Raw genomic sequence first — 26,309 nt, 5'->3', positions numbered from 1 at the left:
GAAGGCATAAAACACTGTCTGAATCCACAAAGTGCACTTCCTGTTCTGAAACATTTGTCTCTAGTTCTACCTTCGCTTGGGTCAAATGCTGTTTCCAGCTGCACTTGTAGCATAGCTCTTGAACTTCCAAGCTGGCAGAGATGAAGATGCACAGGTTAGGACTGAATCTTGCCTTTATTTTGGTAAATGCCATCAGAATGTCATGGAAACAGAGAATGAGTGGAGGCCTGACAAGCTATCAGCTCTGTGTATGACTGCAGAAACTTACCCTATGTCCCTGCTGCACTGGAATGAGTAAGGGTTGAAAGAAGTTATTACACTTCACCTAATCAACAAAAACAGCAATAAACAGCAATAAGGCTGGAACCAAAAAACTCTCAGACTTAGCAGACCTAAACCAAAGCTTTACACACAGTACCAAAGTCTGAACAAGAAATTAGCTAATTTTCCTGATTTCTGAGGCGGTTTGGATTTAGGACCAAAGCCACCTCTCAGGCACTTCTCTAAATAAAAAATTCTTACCAAATCAAATGAGAGGAGTCCATGCAGGAGTTGCAAAATCCCATTTAATACCTCCTAAGTCTCACGACCTGAGATCCACCTCGTTATTTCCATACCTGGTATAGGAAGACTAATCCTGGAATATGATCTTCTATTCTGTTGTCCTCACCTTAAGAAGGATGTCTGAAGTAGGAAACAGTTCACCAAGATGATATAAACAGTTTGAAATCTGGAAGCTTTACAGGAAGATTGACAGCCTTAAGAACCTCTCTTCCTATCCAGTTTAGCTAAGAAAAGGTTAAGAAGTTACTTTATCTAAAAGCACCTATATCAGGAGTAGTCTTTTGACAATATTTAGCAGGAAAGGAGATAATGAGATTTAATAGTTGGAAACTGAAGCTTGACTAATTCAAACTATAAATAGGGCACTTAAAAAAAAAAAAGGCAAATAAGGAGGATAATTAACCATTGAAAGAACATCTAGAGACCTTATACCCTCCCCATCACTGAAGTCTTTACATGAAGAGCAGGAATCTTTCTGCATAACATGCTGTAGTTCAATTACTGGACCCAAACATAGGAGTTACTGAGTCAAGTTCCGTAACTCAAGTTGTACCAGAGATATTTCAGGAATTCATAATGTTCCCTTCTGGTCTAACTATGAACCTACATACTTTAAGCAGTGGTTTTCACAGTGTTTGAGTGAGTTGGACGGTAACAGCATTTGGGTCAATACTGACTGCATACTGAGCTATACTATACTAACAGGAACCACAACTAGTAAAGCTGTGTAAACGTGCTCCATGTTGTTTATGACCTGAGATACTAACTTTGTGGAAGACTGTCCCACAGGTATTTAATGATTTAATCGTCTGGTTTTATACAGACTGGTGTGAAAATACAAATAGGAAAGAAGCCTCCTTGCAAGTTAAAAAATGTGCCAATCAGAAGACAAACTGGGACAAAAATGAAGACGAAAGGCTGGATGACACCTAAAAATTCTGGGTGGAAAGTCTTCACTGGGAGGAAGCCTTATAAGCTTCATAGTGCCTAGGAAGCTGGGCAGATGATAGGAAGGAAGCAGGTAGTAAAAACAATGCCCCACCCCTTTCAGTATCAAGGGTCTCTGCCTTCCTGCCTTCTGCATCTGCCAGACCCAGCAGGGAAGGCAGGAAGTGATTGGAAAGCCAGCCCTGATCCTAGCTGTGGAGACGGCAGACAGTGGCTCCCACAGCAGAAGTAAACAGTACCAACTAAGGCAATGGGAAAAGAAAAAAAGGAAAAGAACCTGAGATCCTGGAGATTAAAAGCACCAGTGGGAAAAGAACTGCTGGAGAACTGTTTCTGTGTTGGGTTTTTGTGTCCAAGTTTTGGGTAAAGCAAAGAAATGCCTTCTAAGTGTGGCAGCAAGTCCTCCCCAGGCCAGGGAAACAGCCCAGCAGCCACAAAGATGGGGAAGCAGCATCTGGAAGCTCACAGATGCTCAGAGGCAGCAAGACATGGTCTGAACAGATGTTCTGACCAGACATGGTCAGAAATGCTGCAGTGCCAGCTCCCATTCCCATTGGAAAGCAAGAAAAGGGACAACCCAGGTTCTGCTGCAGCACACACAGAAGTGCAAGTCTTAGCAGAGTAAAAGGCAGCAGTTGGGAAAACCAGGATAAGGCAGAACGCAGCATGGGCAATGAGAGACCCTGGGGCAGAGCAACCACCTTGGTGGCCAGCAACAGAGCGAGCATGGAATCACAGAAGTGCTGGGGGCACAGTTTGCATCCAGAAAAGGAGTGTTCCTGGGAGACAGCTGAGGACAAGAATGAGAATGTCTTGTGATAAACACACACTTTCCAACCCACCCCTGAAATCCCAAACCCATTTGTCAGATGGCAACACACAAAGTCACACTTGCTCCTGGCCCTGTTGCTTGTTGTCGCTCAAGTACCCCAAGAGTGTTAACACCCAAGGAAAGTTTCAAGCAAACTTCTCAATTTGCATCAGAAGTGCTTCCCCTCCAAAAAGGAAAACTCTTTTCCATGTTCCCATCCTATTTCACTAATTCGCCTCTCGCTGGCCAACAGTCCTTGGTGTTTCCTATTCCTCAAACATTAAATTATCTCAGCAAGAAAGTGCCTGGCTCTCGCCCTGTCCCCAGCTCCAGTTTTTGTTCCAATGTCAGTGAAATGCCCTTCCGCCTTTGCAGCATCCTTTTGCGCACAGCTAAGATCATCCTTCCTCCTTCCCCACTGCCTTTGTCAGCACACACATTCTGTAGCAGACAGCCTGGGCACCACGAGTATTTAATATTGAGACTCATAGCAACTTGAAAAATACTCACAGCACAAACACACTCCACTTGCCACAGGTTTATGAAACTCTGACCTTGTGTCACAGCACATCGCTGAGCAATTCCTATACTGTGCAAGGAAACATAGTACTTCCCGTCAAAATAAAACCTCCACATTTGTGCCTGTCACGAGAAATTAGCCAAATGCTTGACAAGGAGTGCAGGGGAAGCAGGTGAGGTGGGAATATAATATAATGTATTTAAGAGTAATTTCCCTTGGTTGAAAAGATCAAACCAGCTAGAGCTTTATAAAAAAGGAAAACAAGTCTAAAGCCAGAGAGCTTCCGCATTTCCATAAACACAGAGACACCTCCTCACGCCACCCTGCACCCTCCTCAATCCAAGAGGGTAAGAAGCCTCCGCGCTGACACTCACGCAGGTGTGCTGGCAGTCTGATCGCGTCTTCCTCCATCCTGATCGTTCGCGGCACTGGGACATGTAGTGGTGTCGAGGAAGTGTAATTTGGTACCGGGCTCACTGGAGGTGTGTACGAAATTCTTTCCTGCTGTTAAAAAGAAAGCGGGGAGGGGGGAAAGACAGGGAGGACAACGTGAACTTTGGAACAGAGGTGTGAAACCAAGGCAGGGCAGGGGGAAGTGGGTGGAAGGAAGGAAGTGTGCGCACACGGAGGGGGCGAGCAGCAATAGCGATGCAGCCAGCTGCCCAGGGAGCACACAAGCGCTGCGCAGGAGACACACTGCTGCAGCTTTCAGGGTGATGGGGCTACTTTTCAAAAGGCCCACCAAGTTTCCAAGGGTTGTCTCAGAAATCTGCTGAGGGAGGAAAGGGAAGTGACACACAAGTTGGGGGACTCTGAGGGTTTTATGTCTGACAGCAACCTCACCATACACTCGTGAGTACTGTTACAGAAAGTGCCAAAACCACTTTGTCTTATGCTAACAAGTCAGTTATGATCTGAGCACAATATATAAAGTGTTTAACACTTTATCCTTTCAGAGCATTTTAAAGACACTAAGCAATTAGTTTTCTCTTTGCGGCAGAAAACCACTCTATCACTAAAATCTGTTCTATTTACCATTGAGTAATTTTGAGTAACCATTGAGTACTTTTTTTCTTGCCTAAAGTAGCTACTAGCACTTTCTTTGAAGTAGTTTAACTTGCAACCAACCAAGTAAGTCAGCATACAGAAAACAGCTACACAAGGACAGAGAAACAGACTCAAAGGGCAATTTGTGAATGTTACATTAGTTTCATAATAGTCACTGAAAACGCCTGCCAAGAAATTTAAGACTGAAATTTCATCTGATCTGATGGGAAAATTGTTCCATATTCTAATCCTTACTCCAATCACAGCACGCATTATACCCTTTGTAAATAAACATAGCCACGATTTTACAGGAGCATAAAAAAATCATTATCGTGTGCTTCCTGGAAGGCAGTGTGCGTTATTCCCCAAAACCCTGCTGCTGACATTTAACAATGGCAGTGCAAACAGTGTGGATTTACATCCACGGACATACAGAGGCAGAAGGAGCTACCTTCCTTTCTGAGTATTTGCAGGAAAGTGTGTGTGCAGCCCCCTACCCCATCTCTGGCAAGTGGAAAGACAACGTTGGTGCTGGAGCATGAGAAGGCAATTACTTCCATTATGAACCACAACATTATCACAGCAGTGCAGCAGGGAACTAGACTGAAGCTGATGGAGGTACCTGCAGAACATGACATTAGCACCCTCCCCACCAAAGCGGACGGGAGGTTTGTACAACATGAGTAAATAACAACTATACGCACCAAAGCAGAAAACTCTTTAGGCAAACTAGGTGACATATCCAGAAAGAAATGGGGCATGGAATACTGAGGACGTCCTTCATCTCTCAGCCACCAATTCAAAGTGAGCCCAGTTCATTCTTGTGCAAGGTGCTGCTATCATCTTGCTGCTCAGCGGCTCACAAAGAACCAGAAGTTTTGCCTCAACGTCCTACCACTATACTACAGCCACCACTGACGACAGTCATGGCAGAGAAGCCTGGTGGCTGGTAGAACATGAACATCTTACTGTGTCCCCTCAGTTTCTTTCTATTCATCATTGTCCAGGCAACAGCAATCCATTGGCTCCTATCAATTTAGTTTTTCATAGTTAACAAACAGGGACATTCATTGAGATGTGGCGAAAGACGTACCAGTGGAACTACAAAACATTACTCTGCTTTCAACTGATGCAACTCCTTCCCTGACCCGAAACGGCTGACTCTGTGCCTCATGTTCCCACAAGGTGCAGCTCCCTGTGCCCATTCTGAGGTCTTGCTGACCATTTGCACCTTCTCACCCCTGGTACATACCCAGCAATTCCCAACAAGACCAGCCACTTTTTAGCATTTCCTGCTGCGATGCACAGCTCAGATAATCGAACCACACTGCAGCTGCTTGTTTTGTGTACTGGATGAGACTGAACCCAGGACACAGGAGATGAAATTAAATCCAGAACCCTGTGCACTTCCCTCAGCACCCAGGAGGTGTTGTAGCAAACTGAGACATGCTTCCAGTACCTCCTGCCTTTTTCTCCAAACTGTTCCACCTCCTAAAGCCATATGGTAACCTTATTTATACCAGACAGATTCATTGAGATTTTGGTGTTATAAATATATACATCAGAGTCATTGTTTCCTAGTACTCATGAGAACAGGACACTAAAAATCAAAAAGAAGTTGTGGAAATAATTTTTCCACACACTTTTGATATCCACAATAATGCGTGAATTGGTAGTATTTGCAGAACACATTTAACAGGGCACAAACGGGAGTTAGCTGTTAGTGCCTTTGAAATGCCCTCTCTTTCTAATCCTGCATTTTTTTTTCCAGCACCTTTAACCCAAATATCAAAGCAATTTACAGGCATGAGGTAAGTCTTTTTCTTTTTATTAGACACACAGGCAACCTGAGTTACAGAAAGAGTAAAGCTCAAGTGAGCTGAGTAATTTCAGAGTTAAGCTGTCTTGGAAAAGGACAGCATGTGCCTCTCAAGGGCAATAGATGTAGCAAGTGCATCCTGAAAGAGTAGCCCTTGTAACTGTCCTGGCCAGACTTCCAGAAGGTGTGGAATGGTAATGGCACAAGGCACTGGGCTTGTGAAAAAGTGAGCTTCGTCCCTCTTTGCAGCATGAGTCAGTAACACGGCTGGATGCAGAACTGCAAACATCAGTCCAGTTCTGCAACCTACTGCAGCTCTGTGCTTCAGCCACACATAACTGCCAGCCTACACATCCCCATGAACACACAAGGTCACATTTGCTCCTCCAGGCTTTTTGAGACTTTTTAGAGTCACACTTCCAGGAGGTACCTGTTGTGCTCACACCACTGTGAACAGATTTGCTTCAACCTTCACAACTCCAGAACTCCCCAGTGCTTCTTTCTGTGGAGTCCATCAAACAAGAACATGCCTGGTTATCTCATGCTGCTAAGGTTAGGCACCCAGCTACTCCGCTACTGGGAATCCTCCTGAAAGAGTTCCCTGACCTATCAGTTTAATATTCACCTTTGCATTTAGGCCAAGAATAGATGGTTCAATGGTAAGGTTGTTCAAGCAACGGCTTGGGAGGAGGGGTAGGTAGCGCTGGTAGCAGAACCAGCCTGAACCCTGTGTGTACTTGAGCAAAAAGCTTTGCTGTAACTTAGGTCTACTGTTAAGAGTCTAAACCAATACATATTTCATGCAGCCTTTTGAGTTTATTGCTGACGAGTGCTAGGAAAAAGCTTGGCATTACCACATTACAGATTTGCCGCCTGCCAGGGGACTCTATAAACATTCAACCCCACAAGTGACAAATGCTCAGCCCCAAACAACTGCCGTCTGCAAGCAACTTCAAAATAGCAGCTCTCTACTATTTTGCCAGTAGCCACAATGAGGTGGACGAAACAGTTGGCATATTGCTTGCTGTCATCATTTTTGAAAGGCTTCTTCAGCTCACAGTGAGTCAGGAAAGTTTCACCATGAAATTTCACCTTGGCTACTCTTACTGAAGACATGCATTAAGTCAGCATTTATGGAGACCCTCCTTGGGGTGGGGTCTGGTGGCTAGGGATCCAACAGTGCCACCCAGACAACCTGCCAGGTCTGCTGAGAGCGCAGCATGCTTTTAGCTGCCTGACATAGCAGAGACAGAAACAGATGGTTAGAAACAAGACAAGCTACGGTTCTGTTCTCTTTGTACTACAAAAATACAAAATACTAATATCCAGGTGCTGAAAAAACCTTGGATCAAGCCATCCTGACTAAAAAAGGAAGGTAACTCAAAAACTGTATTGATCATGGCTAGTAGAAGTGTATGTAACAGCTGACTAGACTCCCAAAGCTATCAAAGCACACCCTGATTCCAGTCTGGAGAACTGGGAAGATCCTTTACAGACAAAAATGTACCTGAACAGTTAGAAAATTCTGTCCAGAACACAAATAATTCATAGAACAATAGCAATAACAACTATAACAGTAACAATTCAAAATGGCAAAACATGGTTTTTAAAAAGTCTTAACAGTTGAAGATAAGGCTGCAAGTAACAACAGCTTCACGCCTTTGCTAAAATTACACCCTTCTAAACTCCACAGCAGCTGCCTTCATTGTGAACGCCCTCCGGCTTGCAGTCCTTTTGTCCCTTTACCAGCTTCACTCAGATGGCAGACACAAAGGCCATCCATATTTTTGCAGAAATGGAAATACAACAGGTAAGAAAGCATGCCGAGCAAGCCCTCATGTTGTCCCAGTGACACAACTACTTCAGTAGCTGGACAGGTGGGATACTGAAAGGACTTTTTTTAATTGCTAAAGCAAAGAAATGGTTTACCTGTTCAGCAATTTCCAGGAAACTAAAACAACCAACGTGGTTTGCAAACACCCTGCACTGGACAAAAAAGGCAGCTGACTCTTACCACTGCATAAAAATCTACTCCTACACTGCATGTAATAATACTACTACACAGAGCAAAATTAACTGAGAGTGAAAGCTGACACACATTTGCCCCTCAGGCTGCTGGCGTACGTGTGCCACTCCATGCCTGTCTTGTTGCATTTGCTGTTCATCTTCGCTTCTCCAAACAGCCCAGGCTCCCCCTGCTCCCAGAGAAGCAGGCATTACCACAAGGCAGAGATACAGTGAGTTGTGCTGCGGTAACTATCAGGAAGCCAACTGTCGTGAGTGAAAGAGAAGAAAGTTACCTGTCACATTGTCACAGGCAATCCCTGCTTACTCACAGGACAGTGGTAGCAGGACACTGCTTTAAGGGAAGCTTCCAGCTCCCTGGGGATCATGTCATCACTCTGCTCCAACTGCTCACCTGTGGGACGCACACTCAGAGAGGGCAGCACTAGCATGTTTGCAGGTGTTCTGGTGCCTCCTGGATTTCTGGGGAAGCTCTAAGGCTTAAAAAACCCAGAGTAACAAGCCCTTGGCTTGTGTAAATCCAGATTTGAAACATAAGGTTGTAGCTCTCAGGGCTGTGAAAGCTGGTGTTCTGGACAGAACAGTGTGCCCCAAATCACAGAGGATGTTAGCTCTGCAAGGACACAGGACCAGAACAGCTCTCTTTCAACAAGCACACAGAGGCAAGGAAAACGGAAAGACAAGCCAAGGGACAGGAGCTGGGGGGAGCCTGGGTGAGTCTGGTTTTGCTACTATGGATCCTTCTTGGAGTAGGTGCCTTGGGTACAGTAGGGGGGAAGAAAATGGCCTTAGAGAAAAGGGCTACCAGGGGAGAATGAGGAGCTTGCAGGAAAGACTCAGAAAGCCCTGCACATCTAGGCACTCAGTAGGGCAATGGCAGCAAACCAGCCACAAAGCAGCATGAGGATAACAGCAGGAGATTCAAGTAAGTTTATCATTAGGCAAGCAAGTGAGGGGAAGAGGAAATGGAAGGAAGACATATGCAGTGCTCACCAGTGCTCTACATAAAATACTATAGCTAGAAACAAAGCCCAAGAGACCACTACAAAGTGAGTTACAGGGTCTAACACAGGGAGGAGAGGGGAGATCAGATCCCTAAGAGACCGTATGGCACTGGTACACAATTAAAACATTTTGGGGATTTGGTCAGTGTTATAACATGCATACTTCAACTTCTGCCAGGCACAAAGGAAAAAGCAAAGTAGAGCTCTGCAATACCAGGGTATGAATTAAACTCTCCACTTCCCTCCCTTCCCCCAGCTTCTGTCATCTTCTTAATTTCCATAGCAGACTTCTCCTCATTTTTAATCCCATTAATATAGCAATTCACGTCAAATCTATAGCAGCATAATCAGTACACTATCAGTAATTAGTGAAATTAAAACAAACACAGCACTCTGGAATGGACCTTATGCAAAGTAGCATTGGGAAAAGATTAACATCTCATTTCCTGTGCCCAGAGAGCAGAGATTGTCTCGGTGACCTTAGTGATTTTGTGAAGCTCAGTTCCTCCCTGCCTCCTCCTCTCAGCCTGCCTCTGATGAAACTCCAGGCACAGGAGCAGGAGACGTCTACCCTCTCACATCTCCATCCTTAACTCCAGCCAGCAAAAACCAAACAGAGGTGCAACAGTTCATCATGAAAGGGAAGGGGACAGGAGACAGTGGGGAAGTTCATTCTTATCCCCAAATGATCGCAGCCACTGTTCTAATTACATTAAAATCGTGCAGACAGCCGTATTGATGCACTCAAGTGTTGTGAAAATGCAGCCTGAGGAGGTCAATGCTGTTGTTGAAAATGCCATGATATGGTTGCATTATTGTCTAAGCACTGCAAAATACCTCAAATTAGCAAATATAAATGAAGCAAAAAAACTAGCTGAATGACATGCTCAAAAAGCATTCCTTCACTGAGGTCACTGCTAATATGGGGGAAGAGAGAGCAGAAACAGGCTGTGAGAAGATAAAACTAAAGCAAAAAGCTTAATAAGATTTATGAAAGGATTAGTCATTTATATAAATAATAAAGAATGTTATCTATAGATATTCCAGCTAGGTAGCACAAAATATATATCTGGGAAGCAAATCCTGGTTCAGAATTTGGAAGTGGAATCACTGTGCTCCAAAATGGGAGTAAAGCCTTATCTACATGAAGTGGGAGACCCTTCCACCTGCCCTTCTGCAGCAAAGCTCCAAGAAGAGGCAGTAAAACTGGGACTTTGGCCCACCTGACTTACTACTTAAAGGTAGAAGTCAACCACAGATTCAACTGCCTGATGTTAAGAAACTATCTCCCCCTGGCTCTTTTGCACTTGTGACTGCAGAATTTGCATTATGGGGTTGTCACTCCAAAGAACTTGCTGCTGATCTCTGCTCAAGCAGGGCATGGAGGAAGGTGGCCACTGCACTGATCCACATGGCAACCCCTTCTGTGCCTACATGGTGACTTTGTTAGCACGCTTGCTTAGCACAAAGCACCACAGAAGGCTCAAGAGGGACATTGCACAGCTAAAAAAAACACAACCCATGTGAGTCTTTGAAGTAGCGTGGCCAATGAATAAGCAGCAAGAAAGCAGGGAGGTCAATAGAGAAAGTCTTTCTAGGCTTAGATAGCTGCATGTCAGATGTTCCACTGCATCTTTTGTGTGCCCTCTTTTCTACAACAGGGAGTGCTGGGAGCTTCATCTGTAGCATATGGCGGTTGTACAACCCTGCTGGTACGCGTGGGAACTCACACACTGAGCACCCATTACTGGAGTCATGCGCTCATTTCAGTGCAAATTTACTGGAGGAAATTAAACTGAGATGGGACATCTAAGGGGAAACATGGTGTACAGGCAGCTGCCCTCTCACATGTTATGGAAAGTGGGAGCCCTGAAGCTCCTGTTCAGCATTTCAGGGCTGGCATGGCAGCACAAGTGGTTTTAGTTGGTTGCATTACGGAGCTGCCAAGGCACTGGCAGGCTGCAATGTTATGTATTCAAACACATCTCTAAGGACACCCATCATTTCTGGGCTGAGTGTTGCTTTCTGAACATTGTGAATAGGATCCTTCACAACAGGGGACATCAGATATTTCTATAACACAAACCACAGGTCCAAACTGTTACATGCATGAGGTCAACTCATTCACTGCCATGTACTATCTACATGCCCATCAGTTAAGTAGTGGAAAAATCATGGGAGAGTATTCACATAAAAGTCATAGCTTCTTTTAATCCCCAATCACCAATAGAAACAATTTCCTGAGAAGCTACAACACTCTGAAATACACATTTTAAAAGTTACAATTTAAACCCTTCGTGGCTGGACTCTGCTCCCAGCTATACCTGGAAATACACTATTACGTACTATATACACTATTACATACTATAGGTGCAGAATTATCCAGCAATTTTTAAAACAATGACTCTGGTCCTAGTTTACATTAGTGGAAGTAAAGCCCACATACAGGCCTCAATCTTGATCTTCTCCAGTTCAGTCACTTAAGTTTACTCTGTCTCCTTATCTACATGAGATCAGTTTGAACCTCACAGTGAACAGTGTGTATATATGCCTGTTTGGAAACACCTGCAGCATGATACACCATAATTATTTTATATCTGCTACCATATGAAAACACAGGCACACCCAAAAATCAGCTACTACAAACTGGGAAAAAAAGTTGTGTATGTGTGATCATGTAGGTGCCTGCCCTTGTAAGCATGAGAACATCCCTATGAAGAGAAGTTACTTGCTGCTGGAGGCAACCTTGATCACAGGCTTGGGTTCTGGCGCTGGAAGACCACTCCAGAGCAGAGCACTGGTGTACTTACTTATTGTCCTAAGAAACAACAGTTTACCCCTGCAAGGCTGACATCTTTACAACTTTCCTCGCTGGCAGAGCAAAGCACTATCGGCGCACACAGCGCTTCATGACAGCATTTCATCACACTTCCGACTTCTGGCAGACTTTCGATTAAAAAGGACATACCAAATACACAAGAAACCTAGGGGTATCATGACAAAGTCTAACCTCACAGCTTACAGTTGCTGCTCCTAAAGGTTCAAGTGGTGCAAAATTAACCCAGCAACACACAGCATGGCAGGGAGTGTGCTGTACCCCCCCTTGTTCAGCAACACCTCTAAGTAGGTACAGGCAACTTTCCAGAGGGAATCTAGGCCAGCCCAGGAAAGGGACAGCTATAATAAGGGCTGTTGGTGAAAAAAAATGGGCAGATTCACTTGGGTACTCAGGAAAACTGAGCAGAATCCACAAAGAGAGAAAGACAGCCAAATAAAATACCCATTCTCAAAGACTGTCTTAATAAGCTAGTCCAGAAACAATGGATGTTTGTCACTGTATCAGGATTCAGATTATTTGACTCCCAGCATATTAAATGCAGAAGGAGTACCTAAAATGGACCATACTTGCACTGACCTTGTCTACTGTACAGAAACTGGATATGGGAGAAACATCACATTACGACCATCTTCTCCCACTGTCTTTCACCTACTCCAGCCACTTACTTCAACATGGACAGCATGACATCAGTGTGACTTAAAAACTCTAGCAAAAGAGAGTATATAAAAAACAGCTGGTAGGATTTCACTTCAAATATTGCATCCTGAACATTTGCAGGCTCTTCATTCTGCATCATACATATACACACACACATCTATATATGCAAGACAGACAAGTTTTACAAGAGTCAGAAGGTCTTGCTTATAAGGAAGGAATAAAGGAACTACAGAAACACACAGAGATATGAGAGATACAGCCCAACAGCCAAAAGGAAATAAGAACAGAGGAAAGAGAAGATAATCTGGAAGATATATTGCAGAAGGATGAGCTAATAAGAAGCTGTGATTAAAACATTAAGATGCAATAGGAGACAACTGAAGGAAGCAGAGTTATATCAAAAGTCATAAAATCTGCAGGCAGGTCAACCTGTACCTGAATCAGGTTATTCCTTTTACAATTTATTTAACAAGCTATTTAGCAGCTTTTGGCAGGTCTCTCCAGTCAGCACACCATGGGGTTGAGAATGCAAACAAGCAGAAACTGAACTGTTTCCTGATGGATGCATCAGATACAAAATATTACTTAGAAAAAGTAAACAAACCACCTGGGGGACAGCTTGAGGCACAACAGAAATCTTTCATTTGTTCTAAACCACAGTCCTTCCAGCACAGAACCATTGGGATTGGCAGAAGTTTAAGGAGACTTTTAGAATATGTTTGTACAGCAACAGCTGGTCATGGTACAGCATATCTGATTTAAAGGCAGAAAAGATGAACTTTCACATGTGTCTGAAAAGAAGCTGAAGCTCCCAAGCAAGCCATCCGTTTAAGAAGGGATAGGTGACAGAAGGAAAGTAGAGCCTGGATTTGACAACATAGAATCACATAGTCATAGAATGGTTTGGGTTGGAAAGGACCTTAAAATCATCTAGTTTCAACCCCCTGCCATGGGCAATATGGTCTGGATTCCACAGACAATGACAGGGTCGAGAGATGGCTCTTTATTAAATGCTTTCTCCTCCATTAATACTGCACAGTCTAATGATTTGGCCATTACCATTAACCAATCTGCAATGTCCCTGCCTGGAGCTAATAAGTAATGAACTAAGCGGGTGAATATTCTGTTGCGTAAGGAGGACTATTAGCAATCCTTTCCCAACTGCTCTGAAAACAAGAGATGCCTTCCAGGTATGACCTGTCCATGTGACAGGGTGCATCCCACACAGCCCTCATTCTTCCACTCTGGAAATTCCAGCGGCACTCCCAGCACTCAGAATGGGAGCAAGAAGTGGATCACCCCCTGCATAATGCTACTGTATATGGCTGGGCAGCAGATGCCACACACAGAGCACAGGTTAAAAAAAAACAAGCCCTACAGAAGATTTTTGAAGAGAAATGGTGAGAAGGACAAGAGTCTGTTCCCAGACCTGCTACTGATTCTCCTAAACAAGTTGTGGCATTATTGCAGCCCTCATTGCCTTGGTTGTGCCAACAGGGCAATGGGATAATGCTGAGCCCACAGGTCTGTCAAGCCCTGGGATGGCTAAGCCTAAAAATCTCATGTTAGCTGCCCTCCTTCTGTCGCAGCTTTTCCTGTTCGTTAAGTTCCCCAATTGTTTTAATTGTTCCTTTCAACCTTTGCATCGCTTTATGTTCTTCCTCAAATTATTATTTTGTTTTAGCTCATAACCCTGAAGCATTGGTTGTGATGTTGCTCCTGGCAGAAGTGCTGAAGTTTCACTCTGGTTATCTTTGGCTTGTTTTCACAGCTAAGCACTGCTATTCACAAGTGAATGGACACTTCACTTGTGCCACTCCACCCTTACTGCTTACGAGCTGCAAATGTTTCCTCACTACATAAGTGACAAGCTTGGGAACTGAGCCAGCTGAAATGGAGTAAATTGCAGACATCTTTCAGAAAAAAGCATGAAGTGCTAGTCCCGGGCCCGTTTTAACTCAATCTGAAGGCTTGTCCATGGTCCTTGTTACACTATTTAAGTATGTCCTGTAATACCTTTATCACTTTCCAGCAACGAAGAGAAGCATACTACATTCACCTTTACAAGTGGAGGGACCAAAACATAGGTGGATGAAGTGGTCAGTGCATCAGGAACGCAGAGGCTGGGCAAAAACCTACTTCAATACCTTAGACACTAACATTCTTTTCTAAGAACTCTATTGGCATCTGAACCCAGCTGTTAGAACTTGACATTTATACAGTGATAGCACTCAGAGGCAATCTAAACCACAGAGCCATTGTCAAAGGCACCACAGAATCACCAGCCTAGGAGAGTCTTGAAGAGCTCAAAGGCAAAACAGAAGCATCAGAGGAAGGATCGTTTTGAATCCTATTTTACAATTAGGAAGAGAGGTATAGGAAGAACCAGGAAGTTGCCTAAATCCCATTTTGACCCTCGACCAGCATGGCCATGTTTCTGGGGTTACACTGCCACTCTGGAAACAGAAAGGCAAACTGTAAGACTGTAAGGAAAATGACATGGATATCGCACAAATGCTCTGAGAAGGCAACACTTCACTATCTCTTCTAGTATTGATGTTAAACACCTTCCTCATGAGCTCTTCTGATGTCTAATGCTCCTCCTTGTCAAAGCATTGACTGAAATCTTTCCACTCACAAGTGGTAGCAGAGATGGCCTGGATCAGAAGAGAGCTGTGCACCCGTTCCAGAAACACGTCCCTCCTCTGCCACAAGAATCAGGACATAGGCACTCCAGCCCTTCCCACAGTTACGCAATGGTGCAGATCCAGTTTGGAAGGCAGGTCTCCTTACCCAACCCAACTCAACTAAATGGCCTTAAAACCCAGCACACCTTACTGCTGGCACAAAGCAAAACAGGGGGGCATCAATCACCCCTATCTAATCAAGCAGGGTGTGCTTAACACTTGTGCTGAGCTGCGAAATTGTCTGAGGAGATGGGGAGGGAAAAAACACCCCAAACCTGCTTACAAGAAGCATGACAAAACACTTCTGTTCCTACAGCCAAGAAGGTGACTAGGACAACTGCCCAAGAGTAGGAACATGCCCAGTATATGAGGACACACATGTTCCTTCTAGCAAGCATCCCCTGGCCCCTTCCACCACATGTCCTTCCCCACAGTCCTGCTCACACATAGCAATGGCGAGATTTTTATTAGAGGAAAATTAACCAGATTTTTTTTCCCAAAGCTGGCAACAAAGACATGAGACTTTTCCTGGCATTTCTCCTGTTTATACAGGACCTGCCAAACCGGTTGTGTGATTTTTATGCTGCCTTCTTTTCCACAAAGTCCTTCGAAAGGCAGAATAACAGAAAGCTACTGAGGAAAAAGTTTGGTTATATAGGTCCAAAGATCAAATGCAGTTGAAAATAATCAAAAATTAACCAGAATCTTGCTGAATTTATTTTGAATATCCAAAGACCATGGTTATTTATGTTTAATATTAAGACTGCACTGAAGTAGAGCAGTTGTTTTCCATAACAAGGGGCAGTCCCATTCCAAATTGTTTAACATCTAAATAGATGTTATGGGGCGGATAAAATGAGAAAGAGGCACAGAGCAGCCAAATGAACTGCCCAAGCTGGACAGACCCAGGGACAGAGCAGGTCTCTCAGCACCCACCAGGCTTCGCTGCATATTAGGACATGCCATTTCCCCTATGAACACATGCCTAATTCCCAACCAAGACTGGGCTACTGTATATGGATACGGATGCTTTACCTCCAACACCAGTTTCTAATCCCACACAATTATGCTGCTTTGTCCTTCTACTATGCACTAGACAAAAAATCATTCATCAATTGCAACTGCCTGACTACAATTCCACCACTGAGGATCTAAAGACCAGAAGGGGTAACAAATCTCTTAGTAAACATTTCCTTCAATGCATGCAATCTTGCTAAAAATCACAACATTGCACAAAAACCAGCCCTTTCAATTACTACAGAGGGTTTCTTTTAATGTTGAGGTTTGTTGGTTTGGGGTTGGTTTTCTTCCAGTACAACTTATCTTGAGCGCAGCAGCAGACTGTGCTACTACAACTTCCAAGTGGAACATTTGGCCTTCAATTCAGAAGAAATTTCTGTTTCAATATTAAATTTGCAATCCACATTCAAATTCCTGAAGCAAAATGAAAAATAACAGGCAAGTTTAGCTTTCTATTCTGAGCACTCTTGTCTTGCTCTAGTATCAGTCTGCCCACTGAACAAAAATGCTATGGGCATGAGAAAAAAAGCAGGGGGGGGGAAGGAAATCAATCTCGTGTACCAAACCAGTCACCCTACCCACTCAGCCTCAGTGCCCACTGTTTACTCAGGTGTTCCTATCTTCTCTGATGGCACAGAAAGCACAGCCTTCCCCTTCAACACTCTCATCCATGAGGCCACCTTGCACACAAGGAGCCCGCCACTCAGATGGCCCTGCTTTAACTGACACGGTAAATATTCATTTTCTGTATATAATAAAGGATGAGATAAAACCTTGAGCAAATAAATGGGCAAAGTTCAAGTGTACAGCTGCTCCTCATGGGCCACTTTGAACTGACACACCTGCTTCTCTGGCAACTGGTTTTGCTCCCAAAGGCCTGGGCTTTGCAGGGCTGGGTGATGTGCTCATACAGGATCTGCCTGTCAGCCAGAAGGGTCCCAAAGTGGTTTCGGAAGGATTTAAAAGCTCGCTGCCCAACAAGTGAAAGGGTGGCCACCTGACAGCAAAAACAAAATCATTCACCAGGTTCCAGTTGTGCCATAAAGGCAGCTGTGTGGGAGCCCTTAGAACCAGCTTGCACGAGAACAGCCATTCCTCCTGACCCTGCAAGCCCTACAGAAACACCATCCCCTACAGTTGTAAGCTCTCTGAGCTGATCCAGCTCTCTTCATGGCCACCATGGAAGGGTTCAATAGTAATACCTACATACATAACCACATAGCAATGTGAGAGAAAGGATACCTCCTAACAGCCCAGATACTTATAACTTGTGTGGATCAGACTTCACAGGCATGGTGCAGCCATCCTACGCAGACTGCTTCTCTACAGCCTGCACCCTTGAGCTGCTTTTAGGCTCAGACACAGAGGCATCCCACTGATGGAAAGTGTGGGTCTCTGCACCAGGAGAATCCACTCTGAGTTAAACAGCACAGCACAGCACAGCACAGCACATGCTGTATGCGTGACGGGATGATATCAACGCAACAAGCTGCATTCATCATGAGACTAGCAACCACTCTACTTGCCTCCTGCCTGCTAAACCAGTCCTAAAATTACATAATTTGTCACAGAAAACTGTATTTCTCTGTTTACACCAAAAGCTTCTCCTCTTCCTATCCCCATCTGGACTGGAATCCTAGCAATAAAAATACAGAGATCCAAGGCCCCAAACGGGAAGTGGTAAAGCTACCAACACATTTAAAAGCAGAGTAGCCTGGTTTGTATGGAAACCTAAGATTTTTTGTTGGATTAGTTGATGTAGGTGGAAGAGTGGAAGGCTCCAGGCAAAGCTCTGCTATCTTTCAACACATGCACATATGTGTGCACGTATGCTTACATTATATATGCATACTATTACATACTGCTATTGACACTTTTAGGCTAATGTCAATATTCATAACAATAATCGGGCAGCTGTGCTGAAACTCATCTCAACCTGCAAGCGTGTAAAAACAAATTTAAGATCTTGGCCTTTGGTGTTGCATGAGCTAATCTTAAAAAGACTGTGAGCAAGCATGCACTATCCTACTGACACAGGGAACTACAGGTTTTGCTGAATACTGGGAATAGAATAGTAGAATACGAAGATACTGGTATCTATGTTAGTGAGCAGAACTACCCGCTCCTATTACTTGCCTAACTGGCTGGTGACATCGTGACATATTGCAGCATGACAATATCCCTTGCCATAGCTAAGCCTGTAATTACAAAACAGCTGAAAAAAAAGAATGCATCAGCCCTGCTGGGAGATGCATATAGCACCCCTGGCACAACAGAAATTATTATTAGATAGAGAGAGAGCTCCTAGTCTGGGGAAAGAATGAGAAAGCCTGTTACTAAGAGACAGGTGAAAATTTAGGGGCACAAATTCTCTAGTGCATGGGAGAAAAGAAAAATGGAAACACTGACAGCCCCAGGTAGAGCACAGAACACAGAAAAGGACCACATCTCACTGATGAGGATGGAAAGGAACACTCATGAGAGCAAGTGGAAGGAAACAACATAACCTCCTTGGTCTGTAGATGCAAAGACTCTTACCACCAAGATTCAACTACAAAAGCTATGTAAGTCAGAAAAAACATGAATGTCTTTTTATTAAAGGTGATGCACCAAGCATACAGCATGCCAACAGTCTCAAAAGGGGTGTATCAGCCTAAGAAAACCACCCAAAGCAGTTGACACGAAGCGAATGTTGGCTAGTAAATTTTACAACTATGTTAGTTAATGGGATCAATTGTAATCTCTTCATTTCAATTTATAGTGGATTGACCACAAATTCCTGTGTAGTCAAAGCTCAGGGTTTAGTAAACAATTGCAGGGATTTAATTGCTGTCCCTTACCACCCTGCCACCAGAAGTAACAATCCGAAGCAGACTAGGCATAAGGAATGCATGAGTGATCTTTATCTACTCGAGAGCAAAGTACAGGGGCTTACCGGAAGCCACTGAGGGCTCAAACCCAAGCAAAAGTGACCCTCAGATTAATCAGAGGCAGTTGATAAGCTACATACAGTGACTGCATCAGCAGCTGCAGAGTTAATGTAAGTAGGATGGTTCACTATCATTTTCGTAACTTGAGCTTTGGCAACAAGGAGTTTCAATCACTTAAGCTCAAGGAGAAAGCAACACTCTAGTGGAGGTAAGGATGTACGTATAAACAGGAGAGAGTAGTGGGGAAACTGGAGTTACGAGGTACACTGCAAGAGCAGTGAGGACACAGCTTTAGCGGCCAATCTCTCAAGATGTTCTTTTTTCTACTAAAGGGTGCTATTTAAGGCATGCAACCTACATCACTATTCAAAAACAACAAAACCCCCACACCACATTCCCCAACTCCAAAAAATCTAGCACATTATAAAATCTGAGTTTTCACACATTACCTATACCTTTAAAACATCTACCTCTCCCTTCCCCATATGCACAGATCATCCCTGAACTCCTGGCTAACTTGTACAGCAATGAGGGTAATCCCAGGGGCAAGTGCTTTGATCCCTGACACAGATTTACACAGGCAGCTTGTATCATTAAAGAACATTAGTATCCACATGATTATTTGCCCACCTATCTTTTTCTACATATTAATTCCAGACACTCTAGTTTTCAAAGAACAAGGGAAAAAAACAAGGGCTTTGTTGGCTTACACACACCAATATCAGATCTAAGCCAAGAGTAGGCAAATTATCAGCACACAGAGCACGAGGCCTAATTCCTAAACATACACATAAGGATGTAGTTGTCTGTGCTAACCGTCATTTGCCACACAGGACCTAATTGAGCTTTGAGAGCAGAAGGGGTAAGGGCACACAGCGCCTCTCTGCTCTTGTGCTTCACTTGAGGCTATGATTCTCTACTGCATCTATACAAGCTCTGGCCAAAATGCCATCTCAGACCTCAGAAAACTTCAGTTCTATTTAAATAAATCCATACCTGATTATTCCATATGATATACAAGCACTTTAAGGATGATTGTACGAGCTGTAGATGCCATACGCTCTTTTGCTGCTGTTATTCAGCTAGAATTTAAAAATACAAATTTTCTTTCAAAGACCTCTGAAGCCAATGGGGTCAGGGGAAATCTTGCAGAAAAAAAAACAGAAATTATCTATTCAGTTAAATTTTACTTACACCAGTGCAACAGATCTCCTTCACCATTTTAAACCCCTGAAGTCTACCTGAACTGCGGACTCATTTCCTTCAAGTTTCATGCAGAAAACAGGCTTCCAGACAACTTGGACATGGTTTTCTCCCTTTAAAAATACTTGAACCATAGATTAAATGAACTTTGACTCTTCTTAATCTCCTTACCATGGGGATGGCTGTTCACACTCCTCTTCACAGCTTGCCTTTGTCAAAGTGTCTCTAATGTCACCCACAGTTAAGATTTCAGGTGCGGAACTGGCAGCAGGGGCAGACAGATGCAAAAGATGCTGCTCTCGTGATGATGTTGTTTGTGATGAAAAGCCACAGAAGAAATCTCCCACCTCTCCCAACTATGTCAAAGCAGAATTCTGTCAAGTACAACTCTGGTCCAAATGAGGGAAATATTACAACCTATTCCCTTTTAAACCAGTGTCAGCTCTTTCTGTCAAACCACAAACATCTGATCACAGAGCCCTTAATTAATGTTCAGCACCAGGTAATTCTGGGAGACAACTACACCGTGGCACAAGAGAATGGCTTCAGCACTGAAGGAAAAGCCTGTTGTAACTCAGGAGGTCACAGCTACCTCCCTTTGGACACAGCTGAGAGAGGGAACAAGCCTGTCTCTCACTACGGTCATTCCACTAACGCCCATGCTCATTGCTTAATCCTATCTCAAGTCCTGCATTGCATCCTTCCTAGCAAAACATGAAATCAGCAGGGAACAGAGATGTTTTACGGACTACATGCTGCTGCTGGGCACAAGCCTGCTCATTCGCAACAGCAGTTAAATTTAGTACAAAAGAGCGGGCCTAGAAGAAGGGACGCTTTGCACCACCGGGCTCACAAGACCGTCTGCTTTAGCTTTTTTCCTCCCTTCCTTCCCCTGCCCTTTTGGAAAGCACAGTCACTTCCTCGCTAGCTAGCAGGGGGATGAAAATTGAGCTGAGCAGATGTTGCAAGGCTTGATAGAGGGTGACGAACATTAACATACAGAATACATGCATAATAGCCAGAGAGGCAGGTCTGAAAGGAAGACCTCCTGACCCCAGGCAGTAACTGCCCAATGAAGCCAGCAGATGGGTGGCAGCAGGTCAGACCGAGCAATGCTGGGATCACAAAATACATCATGGTAGCGAACTGCCAGCTGATTAAAGCTGCTACCTGAGCCTGAAACCCAGCCTACAGGCAGGCAGACAGGAACAGCATGTCAGCTGCACAGCTCCCAAAGCAAGCCACGTGCCAGTGTAAGTTTGTAGCATGGTTTAGGCTATGAGGAAGAGGAGTCTCTCCATCCTCACCTACCCAGAGAACAAGGGGACTCTGCTGTAAGGCAAACCCTGTATCAGAAATGCTGAGACTGCACTGGCAAGGCCTGGGATGAGGCCAGGCCCATGGAACTGCCCTGCTTGCCTGGCTGACAGAAGGACAACCGGCAGTCATGCTTGTTACACTGGCTTCAGCCTGCATGCCTTCCTTTCCTTTACAGCAAGTGGGGGCTCCCCGCAAAACATCCCTTTTACACCAACCACGTTTGGCCAGTCCTCAGCAGATTTCAGGCACACACACAATGCATCATGTCAACAACATTGCCACCTTCCTTCTCCATGTAGCACCCTTCAAAGGAAGCCCATATCTCACACCCAGTTTCCAAGGCTGCCTCCCCAGCCAGCGGCAGAGCCAAGTGGCCCAGCTCCCGTACTGCATGCAGGGACACCACAGCATGGTGAGTGTGCTTGGGAAGAGGGGAAACACACCCAGCCTGTGGCAGGGTGGTTGCTGCTCCAAGGTGCCCAAAGAGCCACACAGCGAGGGGGGTTCTGAAGCAAATACAAAGAAATGGAGGCTCCACAGAGAGCAAGGTCTGGGCTGGCTTTTGCTTAGACAAGCCCAACTCAAGAAGGCAGGATGCTGTCAGCACACCTCATCTAAGCAGTCTCCCTGAACGACTTGAGCTTTGACTGCAGCATGGGCCAAGATACATCTGGCATGGCTCTGCAGCACTGGAGCATGTGAATCAAGTCATGTCCCCCACCAGACACTCTCTCTAGAAGCCCTTCTCCACCAACAAAGAAAGTAACTCCCACTGCCAAAAATCCCTACCATCTGCTTTCCATATTTCCCTATAATGGAAAAATAGATTCTCTGCTATTTTTAAAATCGAATTAGTTTGCAGTCTTAGCTTTTTTTGCTTTTTAATAAACATCTCACCTTTATCTCAATACGTAGATGGCACTAAGAAAATAGGCTTCAGATAGCAGGAAAACCCAGCTCAGGAGACCACAACAGGCCCCAAGACAGTGGGAGGTAAATCCCACTGAGATGGGTATCTCAGCTTCCCAATTTCACCATTAACAGAAAACAACAGCTGTAGGCAGGTGGAGTAGAGATGGAAGGGACAAATAATACAGTGATAAATACTTGAGGCAGCACCTCTTCAATCTGGTTTAATTACAGCCGGAACATCATGTCTGACCAGGTCTTCAACCAGATTTCTCCAAGTCCAACACAGTGACAAGCTGATAAGCTTCCATATCTACTTTAATTAAATAGAGTGGAGGACACTCAGCAGTTTTTAGGACAGACATTTACAGTAGAGGTCTCAAGATGGGAATTAATATAGAGAAGTTTCTGATTTTCAAAATAAATCCTCGTACTTATGGAAAAATGTGTTTCCTCTGAAAATGGATATAAACACTTTTTTATTACAAAGGAAAAATCTATTAAAAATAATTTCTTTTGACATTTTTCATGGGAAATGCCACTTACACCAGTTCTATTTCTATGTAATAAACACACTACACAGATGTAAGAACTCGCACCACATCCGATGTATTTGATTAATTTTAAAAAAGGCAGACAAACACTAACTCATCTCCTCCTGCAAATTCCATATATGTGCATGAATTTATGTACTACAAAGAAAGAGACAGAGTAAGTCTCACTTTAACCCCTTTTTTTCTCTTTAAACTCCTACTTTATTTCTGAAGTGCATACTTCAAAGTTAACACATCATCATGGGGCCAAATTTCTAAAATCTGCCTTGTTAAGTGTCTGGAATTAATATTGTGTATGCACGTATGTGTAGTGTATTAGCCAGTGCTCATGTTAACAGAAGAGTTAGGGTGTTAAAGGAACAGCTAAACAGACAAAAGTAATGTAGCAGACTTGAAAATTAGCCTAAAAAGCTTAGCCCTACTGGTCTTGTCAGAACCAAACATGCAAACTATAAAATCTCTGTCCTGGAGTCTGCTCTAAGTCCATTCATAGGATCCATACACACATTGCAAAGAGTTAATTTATTGTTTTGCTTCATCTGTACCAGTGCAAAAAGGCAATGACAGATAAAGCTTTCCCTCCAGATTGCTTATCAACATCTCCATGAATAGGGCTCCCATTAAAATGTGAGAGTGGGTATGTTTGATCAGGGACCTCAAAGATAGCACACTTCCAAGACTTTCAACCGCCTGGGTCATTCGCCACATTCCCTGTGTACTCATCCCAAAGGCCCACACTTGTGTTCTCTTACTAGTGTACGATCACGATCCTGCCATCAGACCTGTGTAGGTGGGTATTTGCACATATGGAGTCCCAGTGGCCTCACCGATACAGAGGTCCACCTATGCAGATCTGATAACGGGATCAGGATCAGGAGTTTGGCTGGAGTCCATAGTAAGGGCTTGTCTCTCCTTGGGTTTGGGGGGGGGGGGGGGGGAATTAGATATTTTGTGTTGTAACCTAGGAGAACTATAACTCAGCAAAAATTCACAGCAGACAGGCTGTGCTGATGGAAAAGAGGATGCACATTACTGCCTTTCATCTCTGTTTAAAGCACCTTGCCTACAGAAAGCAACCAAGCAGCACAGCTATTGCACATGAAGCCATTGTGCAATTTTTATTCTGGAGTGGCTTCCCGTACAGAGACAATTCTGGAATCAAAGTATTTTTGTCTTAGAATAATTATGCCGCTAGTAACGTGGGCAACCTATTCCATGGAAACTATATTACAGCAGGATAGCCATTCTAGAAGAACTAAGATGGTTATACACCCCCATACACACCCCCAGTAGACTAGGCCATAAGCAATACAGGATAGATCCGAATGCCAGCTGAAAAACAGTGGGAGACTTCCCAATGACTTCAGTGGGCTTTGGCTGAGGTACTGTGTAAAGGAAATTGCTTAATTCCTGTGTATTTTTAAAAAGGATTCTAAAAAAGAATCATATAAAACCGAGCTGCAAGCCTGCAGGCATTCAGCCACGTGAATAATCCCACCAAACCCAGCGGGACCCCTGTGCATTTGTGGAAGCGTGTTCTTGGTGTGCAAAGACTACATCTATACATCAAGAGCAGACAGAGCAAATTATTAACCCTTAACTTCCTTAGCAAGAGGCAGTTCAAGAGAACGTCTCAAAGCACGTTCAATGACAATATACACCTTGCTCTAATCCACAAGCCTATTTCTTTTAACTTGAGCAACATGAAATTAGTAGTGGAAATTGAGGACATCAAGGTGACAAGCACTGCAATCAATTCCTTCCCCAAAAAATTCACTCCACACAATGTTTTGTCTTTTCTGTAGGATTTATTTTGTGGTTGTTTAAGCATGAGTGATTTTTTTTTTTTTTTAAGGGTAAAATCTTTCCATCTAAAAATTCTAACCAGATGTGTATTTCAGACTTCCAAATTTGGGAATGTTCAGATCAAGGGCCGTTGTTTTAGTCTTTTAACCATGATCATCACTGTAAACATAAAAGTTTTCAATTATTTCACCCTCAAACCATCAAGATGCTCAACCTATATTTGGCCAAAATCAAGTGCAGGTCCAGAAAATCCCCACTGTTTCCAGTCCCCAGGTCTGAGTCACAAACCTGAGATCACACAAGTTTTGCACGATTCTGCTAATTTGGCTATGAAAGTTTAGCAAAATTTGTGATACATCTCTCATGTATGGCAACTACCTGGGTGAGCTAAGGACAAGCTTCAAAACTGGTATATGTGTTTCCCCTCGATCTGCATCACAAATTGCAAGTTTCTATAAGGGGGGGAGTATGTTCCTTTCTCTTTCTTCAGCCAGGTTCGATTAGTTGCTAATCCTGACCTTCTGAGATGTTGCAGAAATGAGTAATCCCTTTCTGAACCACCAGTTCTATCTACCCCATGCACCTTCCAAAACAAAAGAGAAAATATTCCCTCTGTTATGCCCCTAGCTTTCTACCAACCATTTAATAAATTTTATTTAATCTTTTATTAAATCATTTAACCATTTATTAAATTGCTATGTAGATGTTATTTAAATAATTCTTAATCCTTCTGGCTATGGAACTGGATGTTAACCCAATGCTTCCCAATTTGGTAATACCTTTATGGCAGTAACCACATTCTCTCCTCCTTCCATTTACCAGTCTTCCATTTCACCTTTCACTTATCTTCAGACACCTATTCACCCCCTTCAATCCTTCACAGAATTTACTTCTCCTCTATGGAAGCTAAGTTATCTACACGTATCAAACATCACAGACTAACATCAGCCCGTCCTTGTTACTAGCTTGTGCTTACATTCTGTGGAACAAGGTGCTGCAGGATCGCTGCATGTTGTACAGGCAGCAGCACAGTTAAAGTGCCTCCCAGCACTATAAGGCAATACAGCGGCATTTATCTTGCGTTTTGTTTTTTTTACATGCAAGGAATACTGAGGCACAGGAGCACACAGGGAGCCTAACAAGTTATCCATAAGAAAGTGGACTAAAAACCCACTTCAGACTCTTTAGGGAGCATACAATAGTCTAATTTTAGACAACAACAAAAGTAACAGGCAAAACGATATAATGCACATAACATTATGGTATTATATATAATACATTGCACTTAATGTAGCATATAACAATAACATACATTTTAATCCCAAATTTATGAGCTGGAATTTTGATCACAAAATTATGAGCTAGTGGTGTCACCCTTGGTGTCTGACTTTAATAGAGTGGCTCACTCTCACTGCTCTTTGATATCTGTGTATATGTACACATACAGAATCATAGAATGACAGAACCAACTAAGTTGGAAAAGACCTTTAAAATCATCAAGTCCAACCATTACCCCAGGACCACCAAGTCCAACAGTAAACCATGTCACTGAGCATGACCATCACTGAGCACGTCATCTACACAGTTTTTGAGCACTTCCAGGATATCAGCAGCAATTAGTTATGGAAACTCCCACTGGTTCCAAT

General features: G+C 43.7%; 1 protein-coding gene and 1 long non-coding RNA gene across 4 annotated transcripts in view; both read right to left on the bottom strand.

Moving 5' to 3' along the window:
- The window catches only part of LOC134172126 (uncharacterized), a 447,287-nt gene that overhangs the window by 390,904 nt on the left and 30,074 nt on the right, over positions 1 to 26,309 (bottom strand). The gene's annotated exons all lie outside the window — the stretch shown is intronic.
- Positions 1 to 26,309, bottom strand: part of ETV6 (ETS variant transcription factor 6) — a 133,327-nt gene that overhangs the window by 86,513 nt on the left and 20,505 nt on the right. The window contains exon 2 of one of the 3 annotated variants that reach the window (XM_062634954.1): positions 3,218 to 3,347. The exons of 1 other annotated variant lie outside the window; for it this stretch is intronic. In XM_062634954.1, coding sequence (XP_062490938.1) covers positions 3,218 to 3,347 — 130 coding nt within the window. The remainder of the gene's footprint in view (positions 1 to 3,217; positions 3,348 to 26,309) is intronic. One more of the 3 variants, XM_062634955.1, reaches the window with a different exon arrangement.

The sequence above is a fragment of the Pezoporus occidentalis genome, unplaced genomic scaffold (assembly GCF_034315485.1).
Source record: "Pezoporus occidentalis ecotype Australia unplaced genomic scaffold, CSIRO_AGI_Poc_V1 ctg44, whole genome shotgun sequence".
Classification (NCBI taxonomy): domain Eukaryota; kingdom Metazoa; phylum Chordata; class Aves; order Psittaciformes; family Psittacidae; genus Pezoporus; species Pezoporus occidentalis.
Note: the sequence above shows the minus strand (reverse complement) of the source record. Positions and strands in the feature narration are given on the sequence as shown.